At 34.6% G+C, this 21,934-nt stretch overlaps 1 protein-coding gene across 12 annotated transcripts in view; it reads right to left on the reverse strand.

Moving 5' to 3' along the window:
• Positions 1-21,934, reverse strand: part of LRP2BP (LRP2 binding protein) — a 52,218-nt gene that overhangs the window by 20,252 nt on the left and 10,032 nt on the right. For 11 of the 12 annotated variants that reach the window (XR_007948264.1, XM_051965486.1, XM_051965485.1 and 8 more), the window contains one exon: positions 17,273-17,386. The exons of the other annotated variant lie outside the window; for it this stretch is intronic. Coding sequence is in view for 10 of the 11 variants with exons in the window: in XM_051965486.1 (XP_051821446.1) it covers positions 17,273-17,386 (114 nt within the window). In the remaining variant the exon portion in view is untranslated. The remainder of the gene's footprint in view (positions 1-17,272; positions 17,387-21,934) is intronic. 12 annotated transcript variants of the gene reach the window in all.

The following is a 21,934-nucleotide window of genomic DNA, read 5'->3' on the forward strand; positions in this document are numbered from 1 at the left end:
TAGAGTAGGCAATGAGGAAACCAAACTATCACTCTTTGCAGATGATATGATGGTATACCTAGAGAACCCCAGAGATTCTACTAAAAAGCTATTAGAAATAATTCATAATTTTAGCAAAGTAGCTGGATACAAAATAAATCCCCATAAATCTTCAGCATTTTTATACATCTCCAACAAAATCCAACAGCTAGAGATACAAAGAGGAATTCCATTCAGAATAACTGTTGATAGCATAAAATATTTGGGAATCTATCTACCAAAGGAAAGTCAGGAATTATATGAGCAAAATTACAAAAAAGTTTCCACAGAAATAAACTCAGACTTAAATAATTGGAAAAATATTAAGTGCTCTTGGATAGGCCGAGCGAATATAATAAAGATGACAATACTCCCTAAACTAATCTATTTATTTAGTGCTATACCAATCAGACTTCCAAGAAAATATTTTAATGATCTAGAAAAAATAACAACAAAATTCATATGGAACAATAAAAAGTCGAGAATCTCAAGGGAATTAATAAAAAAAAAAAATCAAATGAAGGTGGCCTAGCTATACCTGATCTAAAATTATATTATAAAGCAACAGTCATCAAAACCATTTGGTATTGGCTAAGAAATAGATTAGTGGATCAGTGGAAAAGGTTAGGTTCACAAGACACAATAGTCAACTATAGCAATCTAGTATTTGACAAACGCAAAGATCCTAACTTTTGGGATAAGAATTCATTATTTGATAAAACTGCTGGCATAGCTGGAAATTACTATGGCAGAAATTAGGCATGGACCCACACTTAACACCATATACCAAGATAAGATCAAAATGGGTCCATGACCTAGGCATAAAGAACGAGATTATAAAAAAATTAGAGGAACATAGGATAGTTTATCTCTCAGACTTGTGGAGGAGAAAGAAATTTGTGACCAAAGATGAACTAGAGACCATTACTGATCACAAAATAGAAAATTTTGACTACTTCAAATTAAAAAGCCTTTGTACAAACAAAACGAATGCAAACAAGATTAGAAGGGAAGCAACAAAATGGGAAAACATCTTCACAGTTAAAGGTTCTGATAAAGGCCTCATTTCCAAAATATATAGAGAACTGACTCAAATTTATAAGAAATCAATCCATTCTCCAATTGATAAATGGTCAAAGGATAGGAACAGACAATTTTCAGAGGATGAAATTGAAACCATTACCACTCATATGAAAGAGTGTTCCAAATCATCATTGATCAGAGAAATGCAAATTAAGACAACTCTGAGATACCACTACACACCTGTCAGATTGGCTAAGATGACAGGAAAAAATAATGATGAATGCTGGAGGGGATGCGGGAAAACTGGGATGCATTGTTGGTGGAGTTGTGAATGAATCCAACCATTCTGGAGAGCAATCTGGAATTATACCCAAAAAGTTATCAAATTGTGCATACCCTTTGATCCAGCAGTGTTTCTATTGGGCTTATATCCCAAAGAAATACTAAAGAAGGGAAGGGGACCTGTATGTGCCAAAATGTTTGTGGCAGCCCTGTTTGTAGTGGCTAGAAACTGGAAATTGAATGGATGCCCATCAATTGGAGAATGGCTGGGTAAATTGTGGTATATGAATGTTATGGAATATTATTGTTCTATAAGAAATGACCAGCAGGATGAATACAGAGAGGCTTGGCGAGACTTACATGAACTGATGCTAAGTGAAAAGAGCAGAACCAGGAGATCATTATACACTTTGACAACGATATTGTATGAGGATGTATTCTGATGGAAGTGGACTTCTTTGACAAAGAGACCTAACTGTGTTTCAATTGATAAATGATGGACAGAAGCAGCTACACCCAAAGAAAGAATACTGGGAAACGAATGTGAACTATCTGCATCTTTGTTTTTCTTCCCGGGTTATTTTTACCTTCTGAATCCAATTCTCCCTGTGCAACAAGAGAACTGTTTGGTTCTGCAAACATATATTGTATCTAGGATATACTGCAACATATCTAACATATATAGGACTGCTTGCCATCTAGGGGAGGGGAAAAATCGGAACAGAAACAAGTGCAAGGGATAATGTTGTAAAAAAAAATTACCCTGGCATGGATTCTGTCAATATAAAGTTATTATTAAATTAAAAAAAAAAAAAAGATCTGTCCTTTTTGGATCTAGATAAAGCTAACAAAAATTTAAAAAGAGATTTGAGTTAAGGGCTTGTGTGAAAATTTTAAAAAGATGCGCTAGAGCTTGGTGATTGTGAATTAAAATTGAAAGGTATATGAATTTCTTCAGTTATTCATGATACCTTTACAAAAATTGACCAAGTTCTGGGTCAAAGGAATGGTATACATGTAAAAATATTAAATGTAAACAAAGTACTTTAACAAAACTAATTTGAAAAATAGCAGAATAAAATAAAATCATGATGGTATCTTTTAAACACATTTGGATCTTCAGATTGTACAAAGCCAGAATACTATTTAGTGCTTACATTAATGATGAAAGATTCAAGTCATATAAAACTGTTTTGAAATTGTCAAAAAATCATATTGAGCACACACACACACACACACACACACATATATATAGATATGCGTACATATACACACACACATATATATATATGTACGTATATACACACATATGTATTGGCTTGGAGAGACTTAGATGAACTGATGCTAAGTGAACATATATATACATATACAGATATAGATATATAGATAGATATAAACCTATTACTAGAATTTATTTCTAGAGAAAAACACCCTTAGACATATTTAAATTTTTAATATTGTTATTAGCAAGCTTTAATATAAAAAAAAAAGGTAGATCCTAATCACTTTCAGTTAAAGAATGGCTGTTAATAACTTTAGCAAACCCTAATCACTAATGATTTTTAAAAAATAAATGGCATGTTGAAGAAGATAAATAATTATTTACTACCAAATGAATTAATCAAAAATTTCAATCACAGAGACAAAAAAAGCAAAAACTGCCTGCTTCTATTCTTTCATTCTGTCCCATCTCTCTTTCTCCTCTAATTAATAGCTCTTAGAGTAAAAAGGAAATAAATTAAAAACTTTAGAGAAAAGTATCAACTTCCTTATTCATGAAGCTTATGGTGATTTCCTTAGTCATTAGTGATCTGCCCTTCCCTAAGCTACCTTTTATATACTTTTCTGTATAGATGCCCTATACCCTATTGGAAAATCATGATCTTTGACAGCTGGGACTATCTTGCCTAGTGCCTACTATTATACCTTGCACATATATGGTGGGGAATAAATAAGCATTTTTAAATTAAAATCAGTCATGTTTTTATTATGACACTGTATTAAAGTTTAATTTGTTAAGAGGTTCAAAGACCAAAGCTCCTTTTCCCTAATGTTCATATCTGGAACTTGATGTTACCTATAACTCATCACTGAGATCTCTCTCTCTCTCTCTCTCTCTCTGTTTCTCTCTCACTTTCTTTCTACTTGATGTTACCTATGACTAATCACTGAGATCTAGGTTGCACTGAGAAGACTGAATTTAATGAGAACAAAATGCTACTATTCATTTACTTTGTTTTCTAGGTTATTATGTGATTTGTTCGCCCCCTAGAGGAGAGCCAGAATCTTCATTAACTTAAAGGGTAATTTACATAGAAGACAATTCTTAAGTAATCATTAGGTCTAAGAATTGTGACATATTTAAAAGTAACAGTGGTCTTTTTGAAGTCTTTATTGTAAATTATCATTTTTCTCATAAATTGAGGGTTTTTTTAATGTACCAAAAAAGGAATCAACTCCTTGAAAAAGTGAGAAACTGGTTTTAAAGGATCTAGGACACAGGTTAATGAATAACCTGAATCACTTAAGGCTAATTATTATTTTGTCAGGCTGAGGTTTAACATTTTAGAAATATCGAACAAATATAGTCAATAAATTCAATTCAATAAGACAAGACAAAAGGAACGGAAGAAGGAAGAAAGAGAACACTCATTTTACAGAGTTTCAGGAATGGAATACCAAAAAAAAAAAAAAAAAGAAAGAAAGAAAAAGAAAAGAAGAAGAAAGCTATTTATAGGAGGATTGATAAGGTTACTCCCTCCATGGGGGCAGATCCTAATCTATCAGGGATGTAGTTGAAAGGGCACTGGAATGTGTTCAGGAAAACTGGGTTCACATCCCAGCTTCACCCCTTTTACCAGATATATAACACTGGGCAAGATATATAACTCTCTTTGACCTTCCTTATCAGTAAGACTGTGTTGGATTAGATAAATTCAAAAAGTCCTTTATAAAATCATAATGTCTTTTTTTTTCTCCTTTCTAATAGAATAGAAGAAAAGGTGACCTAAAGTTTTCTGGAATTAGCAGAAAATAATTATACAATTAACATGAACAGAAGAAAAACTGAAAAAACTTTTAAATACTATAAGGGGAAGGAAGGAAATCTGTATACAATCTGGGGATTTTCAATACTTGCATCTCCACAAATGAGAGGAACAATTAAAGATTTCTCTTTAGAGGGAAAGGGAACCACATGTGCAAAAATGTTTGTGGCAGCCCTCTTTGTAGTGGCAAGAAATTGGAAGCTGAGTGGATGCCCATCAACTGGAGAATGGCTGAATAAATTGTAGTATATGAATGCTATGGAATACTATTGTTCTGTAAGAAACGACCAGTAGGATGATTTCAGAGAGGCTTGGAGAGATCTACATGAACTGATGCTAAGTGAAATAATCAGAACCAGGAGATCATTATACATGGCAACAAGACCACCATATGATGATCAATTCTGATGGATGTGACTCTCTTCAACATTGAAATGATTCAAACCAGTTCCACTCGTTTAGTGACGAAGAGAGCCCTACACCCAGAGAGAATCATGGGAACAATGTGGAACACAACATAGCATTCTCACTCTCGCTGTTGTTATTTGCTTGCACTTTGTTTTCTTTCTCAGTTTTTCTTTTTCTTCCTCTTGATCTGATTATTCTTGTGCAGTAAGATAACTACATCTACATATACATATATTGGATTTAATATGTATTTCAACATATTTAACATGTATTGGACTACCTGCCAGCTAGGGGAGAGGGTAGGAGGAAAGATGGGAAAATGTGGAACAAAAGGTTTTGCAAGGGTCAATGTTGGAAAAATTATCCATGCATATGCTTTGTAAATAAAAAGCTTAAAAAAAAATTTCTCTTTAAAAGCCCAGCAAGAATTAAGCAAAGCTTGATAGTTAAAATGGAGAAATTGTACTTACTAAATGGTTCTTACAATTTCCTCCAAAAAGAATCATTCTTTTAACTATTATATAATTGTTCCTCCAATAAAATCCTATTCCATTTGTGGAATGGAGGCTGATGTGGGTTTTTACACATTTTGCTAGAAGGGTCATTTGTTTCAATATCAAATTATAGTCCCTTCAGATAAAGTGTGAGAAAATTAACATGTCAGTTTAGTCTCAGTGAAATTTTCAATAAACAAATTTGTGTGTGTTAAAGAGATTCCTTCTGTCTTAGATGATGCATTTCATCAGTACTTCTAAGTTTCAAGTATCTGTATCAAAAGTTATGTTGATGGGGCAGTTAGGTGGCGCAGTGGATTAGAGCACCAACCCTGAAGTCAGGAGGATCCAAGTTCAAATCTGCCCTCAGACACTTAACACTTCTAGCTGTGTGACCTTGGGAAAGTCACTTTAATCCCAATTGCCTCAGCAAAAAAGAAAAGAAAATTAAAAAAATTAAAAGTTATATTGACTTAGTATCCCATTGTTCTCTGTCTTGTTTGCCAATCTGTGTTGGTATAAATATCACCGAGTTCTCTGATTCTGGTCATGAAGCCAAGTCATATCTTACCTGTGACCTCTGTACCTCTACCTACAAATTGTCATGTTCTTTCTATCTTGGGGAGGAACTGAGATGCAAAGGCCCAGTCTCTTTTGGCCCCTCCATACATACACATTTCTAGTTTTCTCATACTTCACACTTCCCCCAACATATTCTGTGCCATTAGCTTCTTTGCTGTTTTGAAAAGACACTCCATTTCTCAGCTCCTTTATTTTCTTTGGCTGTCCTTCATGTCAGAAATGTTCTTCTTCCTTCTCTCTACCTTTTGGATTCCTTTTAAGTTTCAACTGTATATCATAGACAGAAAGTTTTTGCTATTCTCCCATAATTCTTCCCCCCTGTTGATTATCTTCAATTTTTTCTGTATATAGTTTTTTGTATGTTGTCCCTCCTCATTTGAGAGAAGAGATTATCATTTGCTTGTCTTATATCCTCCAACATTTGGCACACTGCTTGGCATATAGAAGTAGTTATTGCCTGATTGACTAGAGTTCCTCTACATTTTAATAGATTCTTTGTGAATTAGTGGGCTTTAAAAAAAAATTGAACACCTATGGCCAACTTTGTAATGATGACTCTGCCCAACTTAGCTAAGCAAATCTTGGTATCACATTGCCAGACATATCTTTCAAGCCTTTCTAACTTGGTAAGAACTTATGCTTAATTTTTGAAAGTACAGAATAATAAATATTCAAAGTTAAAATGTAATGCAAATCACATCATAATGTTCTTATCAGATGCACTGCATGTATCAGCTATGGATAGCTATCTATACACTAGACCAATGATGTCAATTCAGAAATGAGGCCCACTAAACTAGATATATAAGAATTTCTGCCAGTCTCATACTGACATAAGTTTTAAAATGTAACCTTGTCTTTATTTTATTGTATTTTGACTTATTTTGTTAAATCTGGTTGGGGCCCACTCAGGAATGTTGTGAGCTACAACTGTATTTGACATCTCTTTCACATCTCTGATCTTTTATTGTCTCTAATAAATAATCTAAGGGTCCAGGGTTCAAGTCCCTGTTCGGGCACCAAAATGTAGTGTTTATCACCTCAAAACGCAGCCAGGTGATAAAAGTTCAGATCTTTTATTGCCTCCAATATAGCCCGGTTAGCTTACAGGTCTATCTCTCTGCTTGGTTCCAAGAGCTCTTGCAGTTTTGTCCTTTGCTTCTGCCTCTGCTTTCTTCAGCCTTCAATCCAGCTTCAAGTTGAATATTCCTTGCCTCCGAGAGAGGGCTTCTGGCTCTCCACCAGAGTGCTCCTCTCCAATCCAGCTGAACTCTCTTCTGCCACCAGCCAGCCAAGTAGAATATATTCTCTCTTGCCTCGGAGAGAGGGCTTCTGGCGTAATTCCGCTGAAATCTGACCGAGAGCCTCTGTCTGTTTCTTTTATACAAGAGGGAGGAATTGTGGGATACGAGAGAGAGGGATTATGAGTTTTCTCCCATAGTGCTCTCTGGCCCTAAGAGCTTCAAGGGAGGTGTGAATTCACAAAGTTACAAAGTTTACTTTGTGAAACTCCCATACTTGTGAACTCCAATGAGTAAAGGTGTGAACACAAGCCTTGTATTAATTAGTTCTACTTAGTACCTTGTTTCAGGTTCTGGCCCAAAACATCTTCTTGTAAGATCAGATCAACTCTAATGAGTTAGCAGTTTGTAAAGATTCCAACAATAGACCACTCCAGGAAACATGAAGAACCTTGAGTCAAATCATCAGAATGAAAAATCATTGATTTTAAAGATTATAATCTAAAATAAGTTATGAATAGTCTAGTTTTTACTTTATATATGGTGAATTAGAGCTGAGTTTAAACAAGATAGTTTTATAAAGAGAAAGAACTGATTTGAAGTTATTGAACATGCATAACTTTTGAATATCCCATTGCCTACTAAACAAAATTTCACCTCCTCAGTTCAACCAACCTCTGAGACTTTAATTATTCTGACTTCAAGCTATGTTAAAATTATTATATACTTCTTACTTTCATGTCATCTATGCTTTTGCAAACTGGACTACTCATTATTTCTTTGGGAACATGGGAAAACAATCTCCACCTATGATGTTTCATTCTCTGAAAATATGTTTACATGTTTTCTGATGCCTAGAATGAACACCCTCACTTTCACATCTTTAATTGCTATTTTCTAAGAAACTTTTCCTTTTCTTCCTAGTCAGAAGTGATCCCTTATTCTTGGCATCTTTTAAACAATTTTGTACCTCTCCTATCCAATTATCACATTATATTCTACATTATGGCTATTTGGATATATATATGTATGTATGTGTGTATGTATGTATGTATATATATATATATATGTCGCTTCCCTATTTTGTAAGCTTCTTAAGGATAGGAAGCCATGTCATTCCTCTATGTGTAATTCATTAAACTGCAGAGTACCATGCACATTAGAGGTGTTTTATGTATGTTTGTTCAAATAAGAAAAAATGGTCCATAGGCAAAGTTTCTTCTTTGGCTTAGTACAAAAATTTCTACTAATTTAAGAATATAAAAATCAAGCAAAAATTTTTAAAGAAGGAAAATGCACTAAATAAACACACAGAACTATACAAAAGAAATGAATTTAAAAGAATATATAAATAAAAGAAAAGCATAATAGAATTAGTGATCATTTTTTAATGTGCTGAAATGGGGCTGACTATTCCCCAGAATTTTTTTTTTATCAGAGTAATCAATAATAATTGTTTACTAATCTAGGTATTATTTCTAAATCAGCTATCCCATATATATTCAGATCAATTTGTTAAAGCAAAAGGAAAACAACACCAAATCTGAAGGATGAAGATGAGGGGGAAAAAGCAAGACTATATGTAATTACAAAATTATAATTACAACTTGACCTATTCAAATAATACAATGATGATGAAAAATGGATAAAGGAAGAGATATTAATACAACTACAATTTTCCACAGATTTAACGGACATAAGGAAATTGCCACCAAAAAAAGATTAAAAGTCCAGAAACCACCACAGCTATCAAACAATTGATTTTCTTAAAAAGCAGAGAAATATGGAATCTGAGGACAACAGCCTCTAAGAAAATAAATTAATAAAATGTTACCAAGGAAAATGGGGAAGATACAGGTATTTTTTTTTTAAACAAAATAACAAAGAATAGTGGAAAGAAAAGTGAGTTTGCAAAAAGTTTGGTATGATATTTAAATTAAGTTAGGTCATTACAAAAGCATTTATAGATTAAATTAGAATGAGAACAACAAACGAAAATAGGACAAAGTATCAGCATTTCCATGAAGACACAAAAGAGAAGATGCTTGATAAATGAAAAAACTCAAGGGATATATCGCTACCAACACCTGCTTTTTTATCTCAATAGAAGTCTTATGAGAATGCTTATATATGCATGTGGGTAATCTTCAGGAAAACATGAAAAAGGAACAGGGAAACATTTGCAAATATTTATATGGCAGGCCTTCACCTTCATAAACACAACTGATTTGAAAGGTGTAGAGAATAAGCAATTCTACTACATCCACTATTTTTTTTTAACCTTTTAACTTAGGGGAGCTAGAGGACACAGTGAAGAGAGCACCATACCTGAAGTCAGGACAATCTAAGTTCAAATCTGGTCTCAGACACTTAACACTTTCTAACTGTATGAACCTGGACTGGTCACTTTACCCCAATTGCCTCGGGGGTGGGTGGGTGGGGAAATCATTTAACTCAGAAAAGAAAAAAAAAATCTTAAAAATAAATATTCTCCCCCTGTGAGGTATCTCCCATGCATATTTTAATATAAGTATAAGATTCTTTACTACAACTCATAACTTTATTCAAAGGTTCTTTGATTACATCAATAACAAGTTAGGAGTAAAACAGCTTAATAGCAAAAGTGTTTGCTATAATCATAGAGGAAATACTCTGCAAAATATAGATTAAAAGGAAATTCTTGAAGATAGTGAGATCTTGCAGATACTCCTGTTTGCAGATGACATTGTGCTAACTTTATCAAGTCCCTAATTTTATTCAGGATCATCTATGATCACTCAGAAGAGTCTCACCTAATAATCTGTATAAGAAAAATCAAATGGGTAAAGAATGCGTATTTTGTTCAGACTAGAAATTCTTATGCTATTTTATATCATGGACCCTCCTTTGGCAATCTGATGAAAACCGCCAACACTTCCTCAAAATATTTTAAAATATATAAAATAGATAACAGGGTCATTAAGAAAGTCTATTATATGACATACTATTTATTTATTTTGAAGTTCATAGACCCCAAGTTAAAGAATGCCTCATCTAGACTTTGTTATTTAGATGGATAGTCAGCCTGTTGAGGAATTCCAACAGTACTTCTCTTTTAGATAGACACCATAAGAAGACCCTGATCTGGGCCCAGAATGGCAGAAGAGGAAAAGAATAAGCTGACTGCAATGGGGAAATTGCATAATAAACTACGCTCTGTCACAAACTCCTTTTTTTTTTTTAATATTCATATTTCTCCTGTGATGATGGTATATGACTGTGAAATCCCACAATCTCAGAACAAAAATCTCAGGTTATACAAAGAACAATGGCAAAATGCATGCAATAAGCAACTAGATTTTGGCACAGAGCTAATGATTTATGTGGTCAGCTAGCATTTAATAAGTATTATGGTAGACAGACAATAGTTCTTGCTGATAAGGAGCTCACAGCCAAATTGGGGGGAGGGGAAGATTACACATAAAATTGGGGGTAATCTCAAAAAAAAAAAAAAAAAGGCACTAAGATTAAGAATTAAAGCTTGAAGAAAGCCAGGAAAGCTGAGAGGCAGAGACAAAGGAGAAGATCCTATACACCCATCAAAAATACAGTAAACCTTTGGGACTCCCCCCAGACTGCACTCTGGACTTTATCGACCACTCTTCTATACCCCTTTATGCTTCCTTTTATAAGCAGTCTTCCCATTAGAATGGGAGTTCCTAATGAGTAGGAACTATTTTTTTACTTGTATTTATATTTTCTGCACTTAGCACAGTGGTTGGCACAGATTAAATGCCTTAATAAGTGCTTATTGATTGACTAATGACCTGTTCTCAGTTCTCATCTTCAATCCTAAATCATAAGCCTTAACTGTGTAATGTGACATTGTTGTTCACTCACCCCTCCTTGAAATTCTCTCCTCTGTAGGTGTGACACTACTCTTTCTGTATTCTTTTCCTGTCTAATGGCTCCTCAGTCTCCACTGTTGGATTATCTTCATCCATGTCACACCCACTAAGTGTGAGTGTGCCCTAAAGTTTTGCCCTGCGTTCTCTTTTCATGTCTCCTTATAATTTCTTGGTGAATTCATCAGTTCTCATGGATTCAACTATCATACTGAAGTTGATGACTCTCAGATTTATGATTTAAGGCCTGTTTCTTTCCTAAACTGCAGTTATACATCCCTAACTACCTGTTGAATATATCAAACCAGACATCCCATGGACATCTCAAATTCAGCATGCTCATCTTTTCCCCAAAACTCTTTCCTCTTCCCACATTCCTAGTTCTATTCAAGGGCAACAGCATCTTATCTTCCCAGTCAACCATGCTTACAACCTCTGTGTCATCCTTATCTTTTTGTCCTTGCACTTACCCCATCCAACCAATTTATTGTTAGATTTTGTTGTTTCCACGTTTACAACTCCTCTCAAATTCATTGCCTTTCTCCACCGTGTGCAGGCTTTCTCCACTTGTGCTCTATTTCTTCTAGTTTCAGATATAAAATGCACCATTTATCATTTAAGCCCTTTATAACCTGGTCCTTTCCTTACTTTTCCAGTCAACTTACACTTTTCTTTCCTCCATACACTTGGCAATTCAACTCAACTGAACTGTTGTTTCTTGCACACAGCACTCCAATTTTCACGCCATGCCTTTGTCCTGGCTAGTCCCAAAGTCTGCAATGCCCTCCTTATTCATTTCTGACTTTTAGATTCCCTGGCTTTCCTTAAAACTCAGCTCAAGCACTAGTTCCTTCAGGAGATAGACCTTTCATGATATCCATAGCTACACTAGGATTTTCCTCTCTAAGCCTACCTTTCATTTATTTTGTATATAATCACTTATTCATTGATTTGTACATGTCTCCTCAATTAGAATGTAGGCCCCTTGAGGATAAGAACTGTTTTTTCTTTTAGACCCTGAACTTAATACACTGCTGCCCCCCAACACACACATATATAGTGTCACATAGTCCAGTGTGTGTGTGTGTGTGTGTGTGTGTTAGAGAGAGAGAGAGAGAGAGAGAGAGAGAGAGAGAGAGAGAGATGTATAGTTATAAGGCCTTAATATAATGTTGTGAACTCATGTGGAAGATATGGTAATATGTGTTTTTGTTAGAAATTTATTAACAAGTGTAATGTCCAGGCTAGCTTTTTTGGAGGGCCTTGGGACCAGCCTTGGTCTCAGCAGAATAATCACCACAAGAATAGTCAGGAATAAAGACCAAAATCTTTATTGCTCCCTTCACAGTCCATGTCTGTCATAGTCTGACCCGGTCTCCACTGCCAGTCTGTCAGTCTACTGGTCTGCCAGTCTCCCCCATAGTGCAGGAGGCAGGAGAGCCACTAAGAGGATAGTCAAAGACAGAATGATTGTGGCTGACTTCATCCTCAATTTAAATATCCTATTACAATTACATCAACTATAGAACTATTATATCACTATGCTAAGTACTAAGTATATATAAACTAGATAACCATTGTCTTATCAATTCCATTGAGTTAACTAACACCTTCTTTCAAGTATACTTCTCCAAAGTTCCCCTCCCCCCCTACAAAGAAGCAGCAGTTAGATGGTGCAGTGGATAGAGTACCAGCCCTGAAGTCAGGATGACCCGAGTTCAAATGTGACCTCAGATAACTTAACACTTTCCTGGCTGTGTGAACCTGGGCCCCCAACTGCCTCAACAAAAAAAAGAAAGAAAGAAAGAAATTTGTTAACAATTGTTAACAATCAACTAATGTGTGTATATGTTAATTTATTGTTTTTTATATGCTTACTATATATTATGTAATGCTCTGACCAGCACAATAGTGAACAAATAAACACAATTTTTGAGTGCAGATCTGTCCCTGCTCAGCATAACAAGGAAATGAAATTCTCCCATGCCATCACCATGTATGTACAAAGTTTACATATCGGTTTTTAAAAATCCATCCAAATTTGCTACGTATCAGTATTGAGAAAGAACCACAAAATGATATTTGATTGAAACTTATACTTCATTCGATAAGTATTTATTCCCACTACAGTAAGAATGATTCTCTTCAACTAATTACAAGATAAGTCCTGTGTAGAAGCAGCTGCTTTCATTCAATTCATATGTAGTTTCACATTTTTAACTGATTTCAAAAGAGGTGTCTAAGAATTAGATAAATCTTTATTTATTGATTCTCTAACTCAACCAAAGAGGTCTTCTACCTGACAAAGAGCATCGTATTAGTTATCTTAATTGAAATAAATATTGAGGTAACATATGTGTGCATCTATATATACTTTGTACCTTTTGATTCAATTGTGCATAAAGATACAGTCCACTGTAAACTCTGCAAAAGTCTGTTCCTTTTCCATGTTTTCATTGCATATGCCTTTGATATCTATAGTCAATTTCATTTTTATTTTATCACTCTGTGATGACTATGTTTTGTCCTTTCTTTTTTCTTTTTCTTTGTGAGACAATTGGAGGTAAATGACTTGCCCAGGGTCACATAGCTAATAAGTATTATTTGTCTAAGGCCGAATTTGAACTTAAGTCCTCCTGACTTCAAGGTTGGACTCTATCCACTGAGCCATCTAGCTTCTCTGTCTTGTGTTTTCTTGAAATAAGTGTTAATTACACATTAGAGGATCTATCTCATCAAGTTCTTCATACATATTTCTCCATTCTGTGCAAAGTGGAAAGGCACATGAATTCCTTCCACAAAATTCCTACTCCAATGTCTTGATGTAGTATGAAAATGAATGTAGCATGTATACATATATTGTATTTAACATACACGTTAACATATATAACATGTACTGGTCAACCTGCCATCTGGGGGAGAAGATGGGGAAAGGAGGGGAAAAATTGCAACAAAAGGTCTTGCAATTGTCAATGATAAAGAATTACCCATGCATATATCTTGTAAATAAAAAGCTATAATAAAAAAATAAATAAACTCAATTCATGCTAATATGAAAAAAGAAAAAGAAAGTGAATGTCCATTTGCTTCCACTTTCCAGGGAAAAATTTAGTCATAGATCAACGAGGTTAGAAAAGGAGGATAAGACAGTTATTAGATTGGCAACAAATATTTAATTATTAACACTTTCTTTGTATTATCTCTAACAGCCAACAAATTGACATACTAGTGAAGAAACAAATTTAAAGACACTGACATTATCACAAGTCATAAAGAAGTTAAAGCTATTAATATAGATTGTAGATAAATTGTAATATAGATTTCCTCCTTGGAAAGGCCAATTAAGGAGTTGGCAGAGTTGACTTGGTTATGCAGTGCACAAGCAACAACAAACAACTATCCATGGAGATCCTTAGGTCTTGGGCCTTGCAATGCTATTTGCAAATTACCACGAAGAAACTGCTGCTTAATTCCTTAAAATTTTTTTAATCATAACATCAGTTACATTAAGGGATGAAAGGCCCATAAATATTTGGCCTAGTGAGTGGGAGGAATGATCATGTTTCCTAGAGATTCAAAGTTAGACTGGTAACGGCAGAGAATGTAAAATAAAAGAAATCTTTAGCGCTGGAGGCTACTCCTGTCTGTCTTGGTACTTCTTCAGAAACATGAAAAATTTCCATTTCTTATCCCTTCTTTTTGAGCCAAATAATAAGTATACCAATTGTTCTCAGATGCATATCTAGATAGCTCAGGTATTGATTTTTAAAAGTTGATTTGGCATAGATTTTTTTTTTTAGCCTATGAATTGGTTGACTGAAAATTTCTATGAAGTTATAGGAGTTTATCAACAAACTCAATTTTTAAAAATTACACAGTAAACAAGAAGTTCCTAATTTACAAAGAAGTTCTTCATTAGCAATTCAATAATTTGGAACTGAGAATATATTTCTCTATAGAAGCTATTTCATAAATGTTGAGTAGAGAACTAAGCTGACACATAAATGTGATATATATATCTGAATAAAGTATAACATTTTTGTACAACTACAATGATAATACTAGTACTATGATAATAAAATATTTTGTTAATTTTTTGTAGTTTTTATAGTATCAATAAAACACATTTGACTATGAATTCTCTGGGGGAAATCTTATATCATGGCAAGAAGTAATTATTTCTGAATTCTACAAGGCTCACAAGACATAGAAAAGAGAAGTCCATTAAAAAAAAAAAACAACCCAGGAACTTGGAAGGATCAAATGAGAAGAGGCAATAATAATGCTGATTTTCTTTAAAAGATGTTCTCACAGAGCAATTTGGAACTATGCTCAAAAAGTGATCAAACTGTGCATATGCCTTTGACCTAGCAGTGTTACTACTGGGCTTATATTATATCCCAAAGAGATTTTAAAGAAGGGAAAGGGACCTGTATGTGCATGAATGTTTGTGGCAGCCCTCTTTGTAGTGGCTAGATACTGGAAACTGAGTGGATGCCCGTCAATTGGAAAATGGCTGAATAAATTATGGTATGTGAATATTATGGAATATTATTGTTCTGTAAGAAATGACCAGCAGGACTAAGCTTCAGAAAGGCCTGAAGAGACTTACATGAATTGATGCTGAGTGAAATGAGCAGGACCAGAAGATCATTATATACTTCAACAACAATACTATATGCTGATCAATTCTGATAGACGTGGCCCTCTTCAACAATGAGATGAATCAAATCAGTTCCAACAGAGCAGTAATGAAGTGAACCAGATACACAGCGAAAGAACTCTGGGAGATGACTATGAACCACTAACATAGAATTCCCAATCCCTATTTTTGTCAGCCTGCATTTTTGATTTCCTTCACAGGCTAATTGTACACGATTTCAAAGTCTGACTCTTTTTATACAGCAAATTAACTGTTTGGACATGTATACATATATTGTATTTAACTTAAACTTTAACATATCTAACATATATTGGTCAACCTGTCATCTGGGGGAAGGGGTGAGAGGAGGGAAAAAGTTGGAACAAAAGGATTTGCAACTGTCAATGCTGAAAAATTACCTATGCATATATCTTGTAAATAAAAAGCTGTAATAATAATAATAATAATAATAATATGTTCTCACAAATAACAACTAGGTAAAACAATGATTTACATTATTTTTGGCAGTGGTTATCTAAATGCATCTGGAAAACTAGCACCAAATAACTTATGAAAATCCCGGAAAGTCTGCTTTTTTAGAACGTGAAAACAAACAGCTAAGCTAAAAAGTGCTTCTGTAGACTCATTACCATCTAACAGCAAGAGCAACAGTGAGCTAAGGATTTCCATTTATCATATAGGGAGGAGAAAGAGTATTCTAAAGATCTCCATAAAGATGGACCTCTAGTGTTTATTCTGAAGCCAATTAGTAACAATTTGTATATATAGTTGCTTGTGGATGGCTCCTGCTAAAGAAGATGAAAGGTTGGAAGACACTTCCAGCTAAGACAGGGAAATAAATGGGAGGAGAGCAATCTTTAACTATTATATTAGTCTAATAGAAGATTTTAAAGTGTATTCAATGGAGTCGTCATCAGGAAATCTAAGGAGAAATTACAATACTTTTTTTCCAGCCCAGACATAGAGATAACCAGAAGTTCAAAAGATTGAGAATTTTATGAACTTCAAACTTAATATGAGACAATCATGTAATATGGAAGCCAAATTTTTTTAAAAAAGGAAACAACAAAGATGATCTTAATCTACATTAACATGGGCATAATATTGGCAAAAAGGACTCTTTCCATTTTACTCTATTTTACTGGGCCATGTCTATATGGCATTTTAGGAAGTACATTGACAAACTAAAGAATGGAAAAGAATGATACCACCATGATAAAAAAAAAAACTTAAACCATGCCATATAAGGACCAAAGAAACTGGGGATGCTTAGTTTGAAGAAAATATTTGGTGAGGGAGGATAACTACCTTCAAAATATTTGAAGACATACATAACATGGTGGATAAGGATTTAAGACTTCTTTTTGTTCATTGACAATAGAGAATAGACAACAGAGGGACAATAGAGAGGTAAAATGGTCAATGGTAGAGATACAGATTTCTCCTCGATTTAAGGGAAAACCTAATTAATAATTAGGGTTGTTAAATGTGAAATGGGTTATTCTGTGAGGTGGTGAATGCCTTATCTATGAAGGTTTTTGAGCATAGATTAAATAAAAACATTGTATTTACTAACAATATCACTCACCCTGTCTACCCATCTCCCAAATCAAGCAGAATGACAACTTACAGGATTTGCTTTCGTCCCCAGCCCATCATAATACATAACTCCCAATTGGTAAACAGCTTGATGATCATTCTCCTGGATTTCTTCAAATTGATCTAATGCTTCCTCATACCATCCCTATAAAAGTCCCAGAAGACATTCATATTATATATGTAAAAGCAAACACCCCACCCCAACACTATTGTTTTAATAACAAAGTTCAGCTAAATCTGAGATAGTAACCCTTATCTTTCCTTCTCCCCATCAACATGAAGAATACTTTTGGCAGGATTCTGCAAGTACAACATAAGATGGATCAATCATGATCAGTCAGTTATGAGTGTGGAGGGTGGGGAAGACTGATAAACTAGGAAAATTCTGGGTAAGTTTTCGATTTCCATTTTATTCTATTCCTGCTGCTAACTCTTGAGCCTTGAGGCTACAACAATAAAAATGGTTGTCCTTCCAGTTTTAGTGATGAAGGTTACTTCTTCCAGTCATTTTACCTTTGTCATTTAGTTTAGAAAAACTTCAGAGCCAAGACAAATTTCCTTCAGGAAATAAAATTAGCAAAAGAGCCAGCACGCTTCTTTAACTATCATAATGCAGTTTGAACATGACATTTCACTTTTCTGAGCCTTAGAGTCTTCTAGTTTAGAAGATAGGACAAATGAATGAAAGAGTATTGTTTACTGTAATAATGATAATAGCTAACATTTACATAGAATTTTCAGGTTTGAAAAACTCTTTACATAATACTCTGTTAAATCCTCACTACAATCTTATGAGGTAGGAGCTACTGTTATCACCATTTTATAGCTGAAGAAACTGAGGCTGCAAGAGATTAAGTGATTTATTTGCCCAGAGTCATACAACTGAGAAAAGGATTCAAACTGAGGGTCTTTCTGATGCCATGCCTAGGACTCTACTCTGCATCCTAGATGCCTTAATACATATACATGTCTAGAAGGTTGTTAGCAGCTAGTCAGATGGAAATGTTCCATGGTCTTTAAGGTATAGTGGCAAAACAGGTGGCATCTTCTTTAATGTCACTTCCATTGATAAAACTATATCTGTTTCCAGTGCTGAACCATTTGACGTTGTCAAAGACTTTGGAGGTGAGAACTTTTTTTCCAAATCTTCAGTCTGCCTTTCTCACAAAGCAGTTCTGTATATTGTGACATCACAAGTGTGAAAATGTTATATAAACATAAAGTGGTGGCATTAAGAACTTTGGCTCAAGCATTTCAAACTGGATGTCGTGTAAGCTTTTCAAATTTTAAAAGTTTAAATCGGAACACATTATCTTTGCTTCTAAACCTATTTTCTGTATTGTTTTTCTGTACTTATAGAGTCACCCCCCTTAGTTGAACCTCTAAGATTATAGAACAATCTTCTATAACTGGTTTCTTTATATATAATCTTGCCCTCTCTAGTTCATGGACATTTGCCAAGATGATTTTTCTAAAACATAGATTTAACCATACCACTCCCCTTTCTCCTCATTTCTTTCAATAAGTTCCAGCAACTGCTAATATATTTCTTCTTGGGTCACATACAAACTCCTATTTTTGGAACTTAACTCTGTCTGTTAGAAACTTAAGCACTTTAAGAGATTGACATTTTTGTCTTTGCATTCCTAGCCCCTAATATTGTTATGTGGCACATGGTAGGACTTGCATTTAAAGCTTTTATATAAATGGCTTCTTTATGTTTCATATATCCCAAATCACATTGAGATACATAGCAAGACCTATTTTCAAGTGAACTATAACATCTTGTGATATGTATCTTCTAAGCTCCCAGTCAGTAGCATATGACAAAAATTTCACATACTTTTCCTTTGCCAGGCCTGTACTACTATCTCCAAGTTGGAGAAAGAAAAGCATTTGTTTTCTCTGGTCAAGAAGGGGATAAAATCCTTAAAAGTCATTTTGGCCACCTAAGTAGCAATACTTCTGTTTTCTTGTTCTAGGGTTAACTTTTCCTTTCATTATCCTATTTCAGCATTTTCATACTCAGTTGGCCTTAAAATTATTTTTCCCCTGCTCTAAAGAACAGGGTTCTCAGTCCTACATCTCCATGCTCATTAGCTTAGCTCTGTCTCCCAAAAATGAACATTTAACTTAATATGTGAAAAGATAGCACATCCAGTTATGGAAAGGAAAGTAAGATCTTTGAGCAGAGTGACTATTATGTAAATGCAAGTTATTTTACCATGACAGAAAATGGAGCTATACAGAGCAGTGTGACAGTCACTCAAAAAAGGGAGCCAGCAGAGGTGAGAGGGCCATATATAAAATAGCATCTGTAAACATCTTGAGCTCCCAGCTTTTGTCATCCAAATTATTTGACACCTAGTCAACAGCTCTCTTAAGCTTTCCTGATAAATAAGTAGGCAAACTCCTGACTTTTGAGTTCAAGTTGGACTACAAGGTAAGCCATGTAGTAAGTATATTTAGTCTTTAACTCACAGAAATATTTTTGAATTACTCTAATTATTGGCACTTTTTGTCTGCTTGGACAAATTTTCTTCAGCTATCTCTTTCAAGGCTGCACACCTCTCCCCTTCAATAGTATTTTATTTTTCAATTAACATTCATTTTTACAAAATTTTAAATTCCAATTTTTCTCCCTTCCTTTTCCTAAAACTGTAAACAAGTCATTTACAGTTATATATGGGTAATACATAACATATATGTAGATATGTGTGTGTGTGTGTGTGTGTGTGTGTGTGTGTGTGTGTATAAATGACATAAACTGAGATCTTTTGGGGGGCCCAGATGTAAACTTCCAGACCTGGGAAAAGCGTGCAAACTTCTGGATAAGTGGTTTCATTCAGTTGGAGATCTAGGCCTGATAGTCCTATTAAGTGGCTCAAACTCCCAATTAAGTAATCTCATTCAATTTTAAATTGAATTGAATTGAAAATCAGTCTATCAGGAATTGGCCTAGTCTCCAGACCAAAAATCAAAGCAAACGCTAATATGTCTAGGGCTACATGCCCAGATATCTTTGCAGGTATCTTAACAGACCATGCCCACTGGTGAAATTATTCTCTTTTCAGTGTTAACCTTTGCTATCTTCCTAACAGGACCCTTTACCCACTAAGAAGTCTGTCTTTCTAACAAGCTAGCTTTTCAGGGCCAACAAATCCCATTTTGCCACACAGATTTAGGTTTGCAAATTGTTTCCGCATAGAACCTGTGCTTTCAAGCAGAGGGTATCTCCCACCCCAGTTCTCACACCTCATCACAACTACTACTGACCTCATCATATGTGTGTGTGTATATGTGTGTGTGTGTGTGTGTATGTGTGTGTATATATATATATAATCACATAATCATGTAAAACAAATGTCCATAATAGTCATGTTGTAAAAGAAGAAACAGACCAAAAAAAATTTTTTTAATGTGAAAATAGTATGCTTCAATATGCATTTGGATTCCATCAGTTCTTTCTCTGGATGTGAATAGCATTTTCCACCATGAATCCTTTGGAATTGTCTTGATCACTGTACTGCTGAAAAGAACTAAGTCATTCCTCATTGATCTATCACAGGATGTTACTGTTACTGTGTACAATGTTTTCCTGGTTCTGTTAATTTCATTTTGTCTTATTTCATACAAATCCCAGGTCTTTCTGAAATATAGCTGTTCATAATTTCTTAGTGCACAATAGTATTCCATTATATTCATACTTCACAGCTTGTTCAACCATTCCCCAGTTGACATCCCTTCAATTTTCAATTCTTTGCCACCACAAAAAGAGCTGCTATAAATATTTTTATGCATGGGGGTCCTTTTACCTTTTCTATGATGTCACTGATCATAGAATATGATCAATATAATAGATCTAAATACCTAGTAGTGATATTGCTGGATTAAAGGGTATTCACAGGTTGGTTGCCCTTTGGACATAGTTCCAAATCTTCAAAATTATTGGATCAGTTCACAACTCCACCAACACAGCATTATAATGAGACAATTTTTCCACATCCTCTCCAACATTTATCATTTTCCTTTTCTATCATTAGCCAATCTGATAGGTATGAGGTGGCATTCCACAATTGTTTTAATCTGAATTTCCCTAATCAAAAGTGATTTAGAGCGTTTCTTCAAACAACTACAGATAGCTTCGGGGCAGCTAGGTGGCGCAGTGGATAGAGCACCAGCCCTGAAGTCAGGAGGACCCGAGTTCAAATCTGGTCTCAGACATTGCTAGCTGTGTGACCCTGGGCAAGTCACTTAACCCCAATTGCCTCAACAAAACAAAACAAAACAAAAAAATAGATAGCTTTGATTTCTTCATCTGAAAACTTTCCTTTGACCATGTATCAATTGGGAAATGGCTCTTTTCAAGCCCTTTCAAACAGTTAAGTTTCCAGCTACCTCTAAAGTTTCTGAACCTAGTAATAAAGAATCTTGCTTTCTGATCCAGTTTCATTGAATAGAGTCTTTTTTAATACTACTTTCTATTCACAATATATGTTAAGGTCAAATAAAAATAATTCTTGTGGTGTTTGCTATTTTGTATTATTACTCCCACCATCCCAGAACAGAAATAATAGAGGCTTGCTTTTTTCATCTATCCATATGAATATGCTTACTGGAAAACCTTGGAATACTCATAATATCAATATATTTTAAAACAAGGCTGATAGCAATAGTAACATGAATCATGATT

Source organism: Antechinus flavipes, chromosome 6, assembly GCF_016432865.1.
Source record: "Antechinus flavipes isolate AdamAnt ecotype Samford, QLD, Australia chromosome 6, AdamAnt_v2, whole genome shotgun sequence".
NCBI classification, from domain to species: Eukaryota; Metazoa; Chordata; class Mammalia; order Dasyuromorphia; family Dasyuridae; genus Antechinus; species Antechinus flavipes.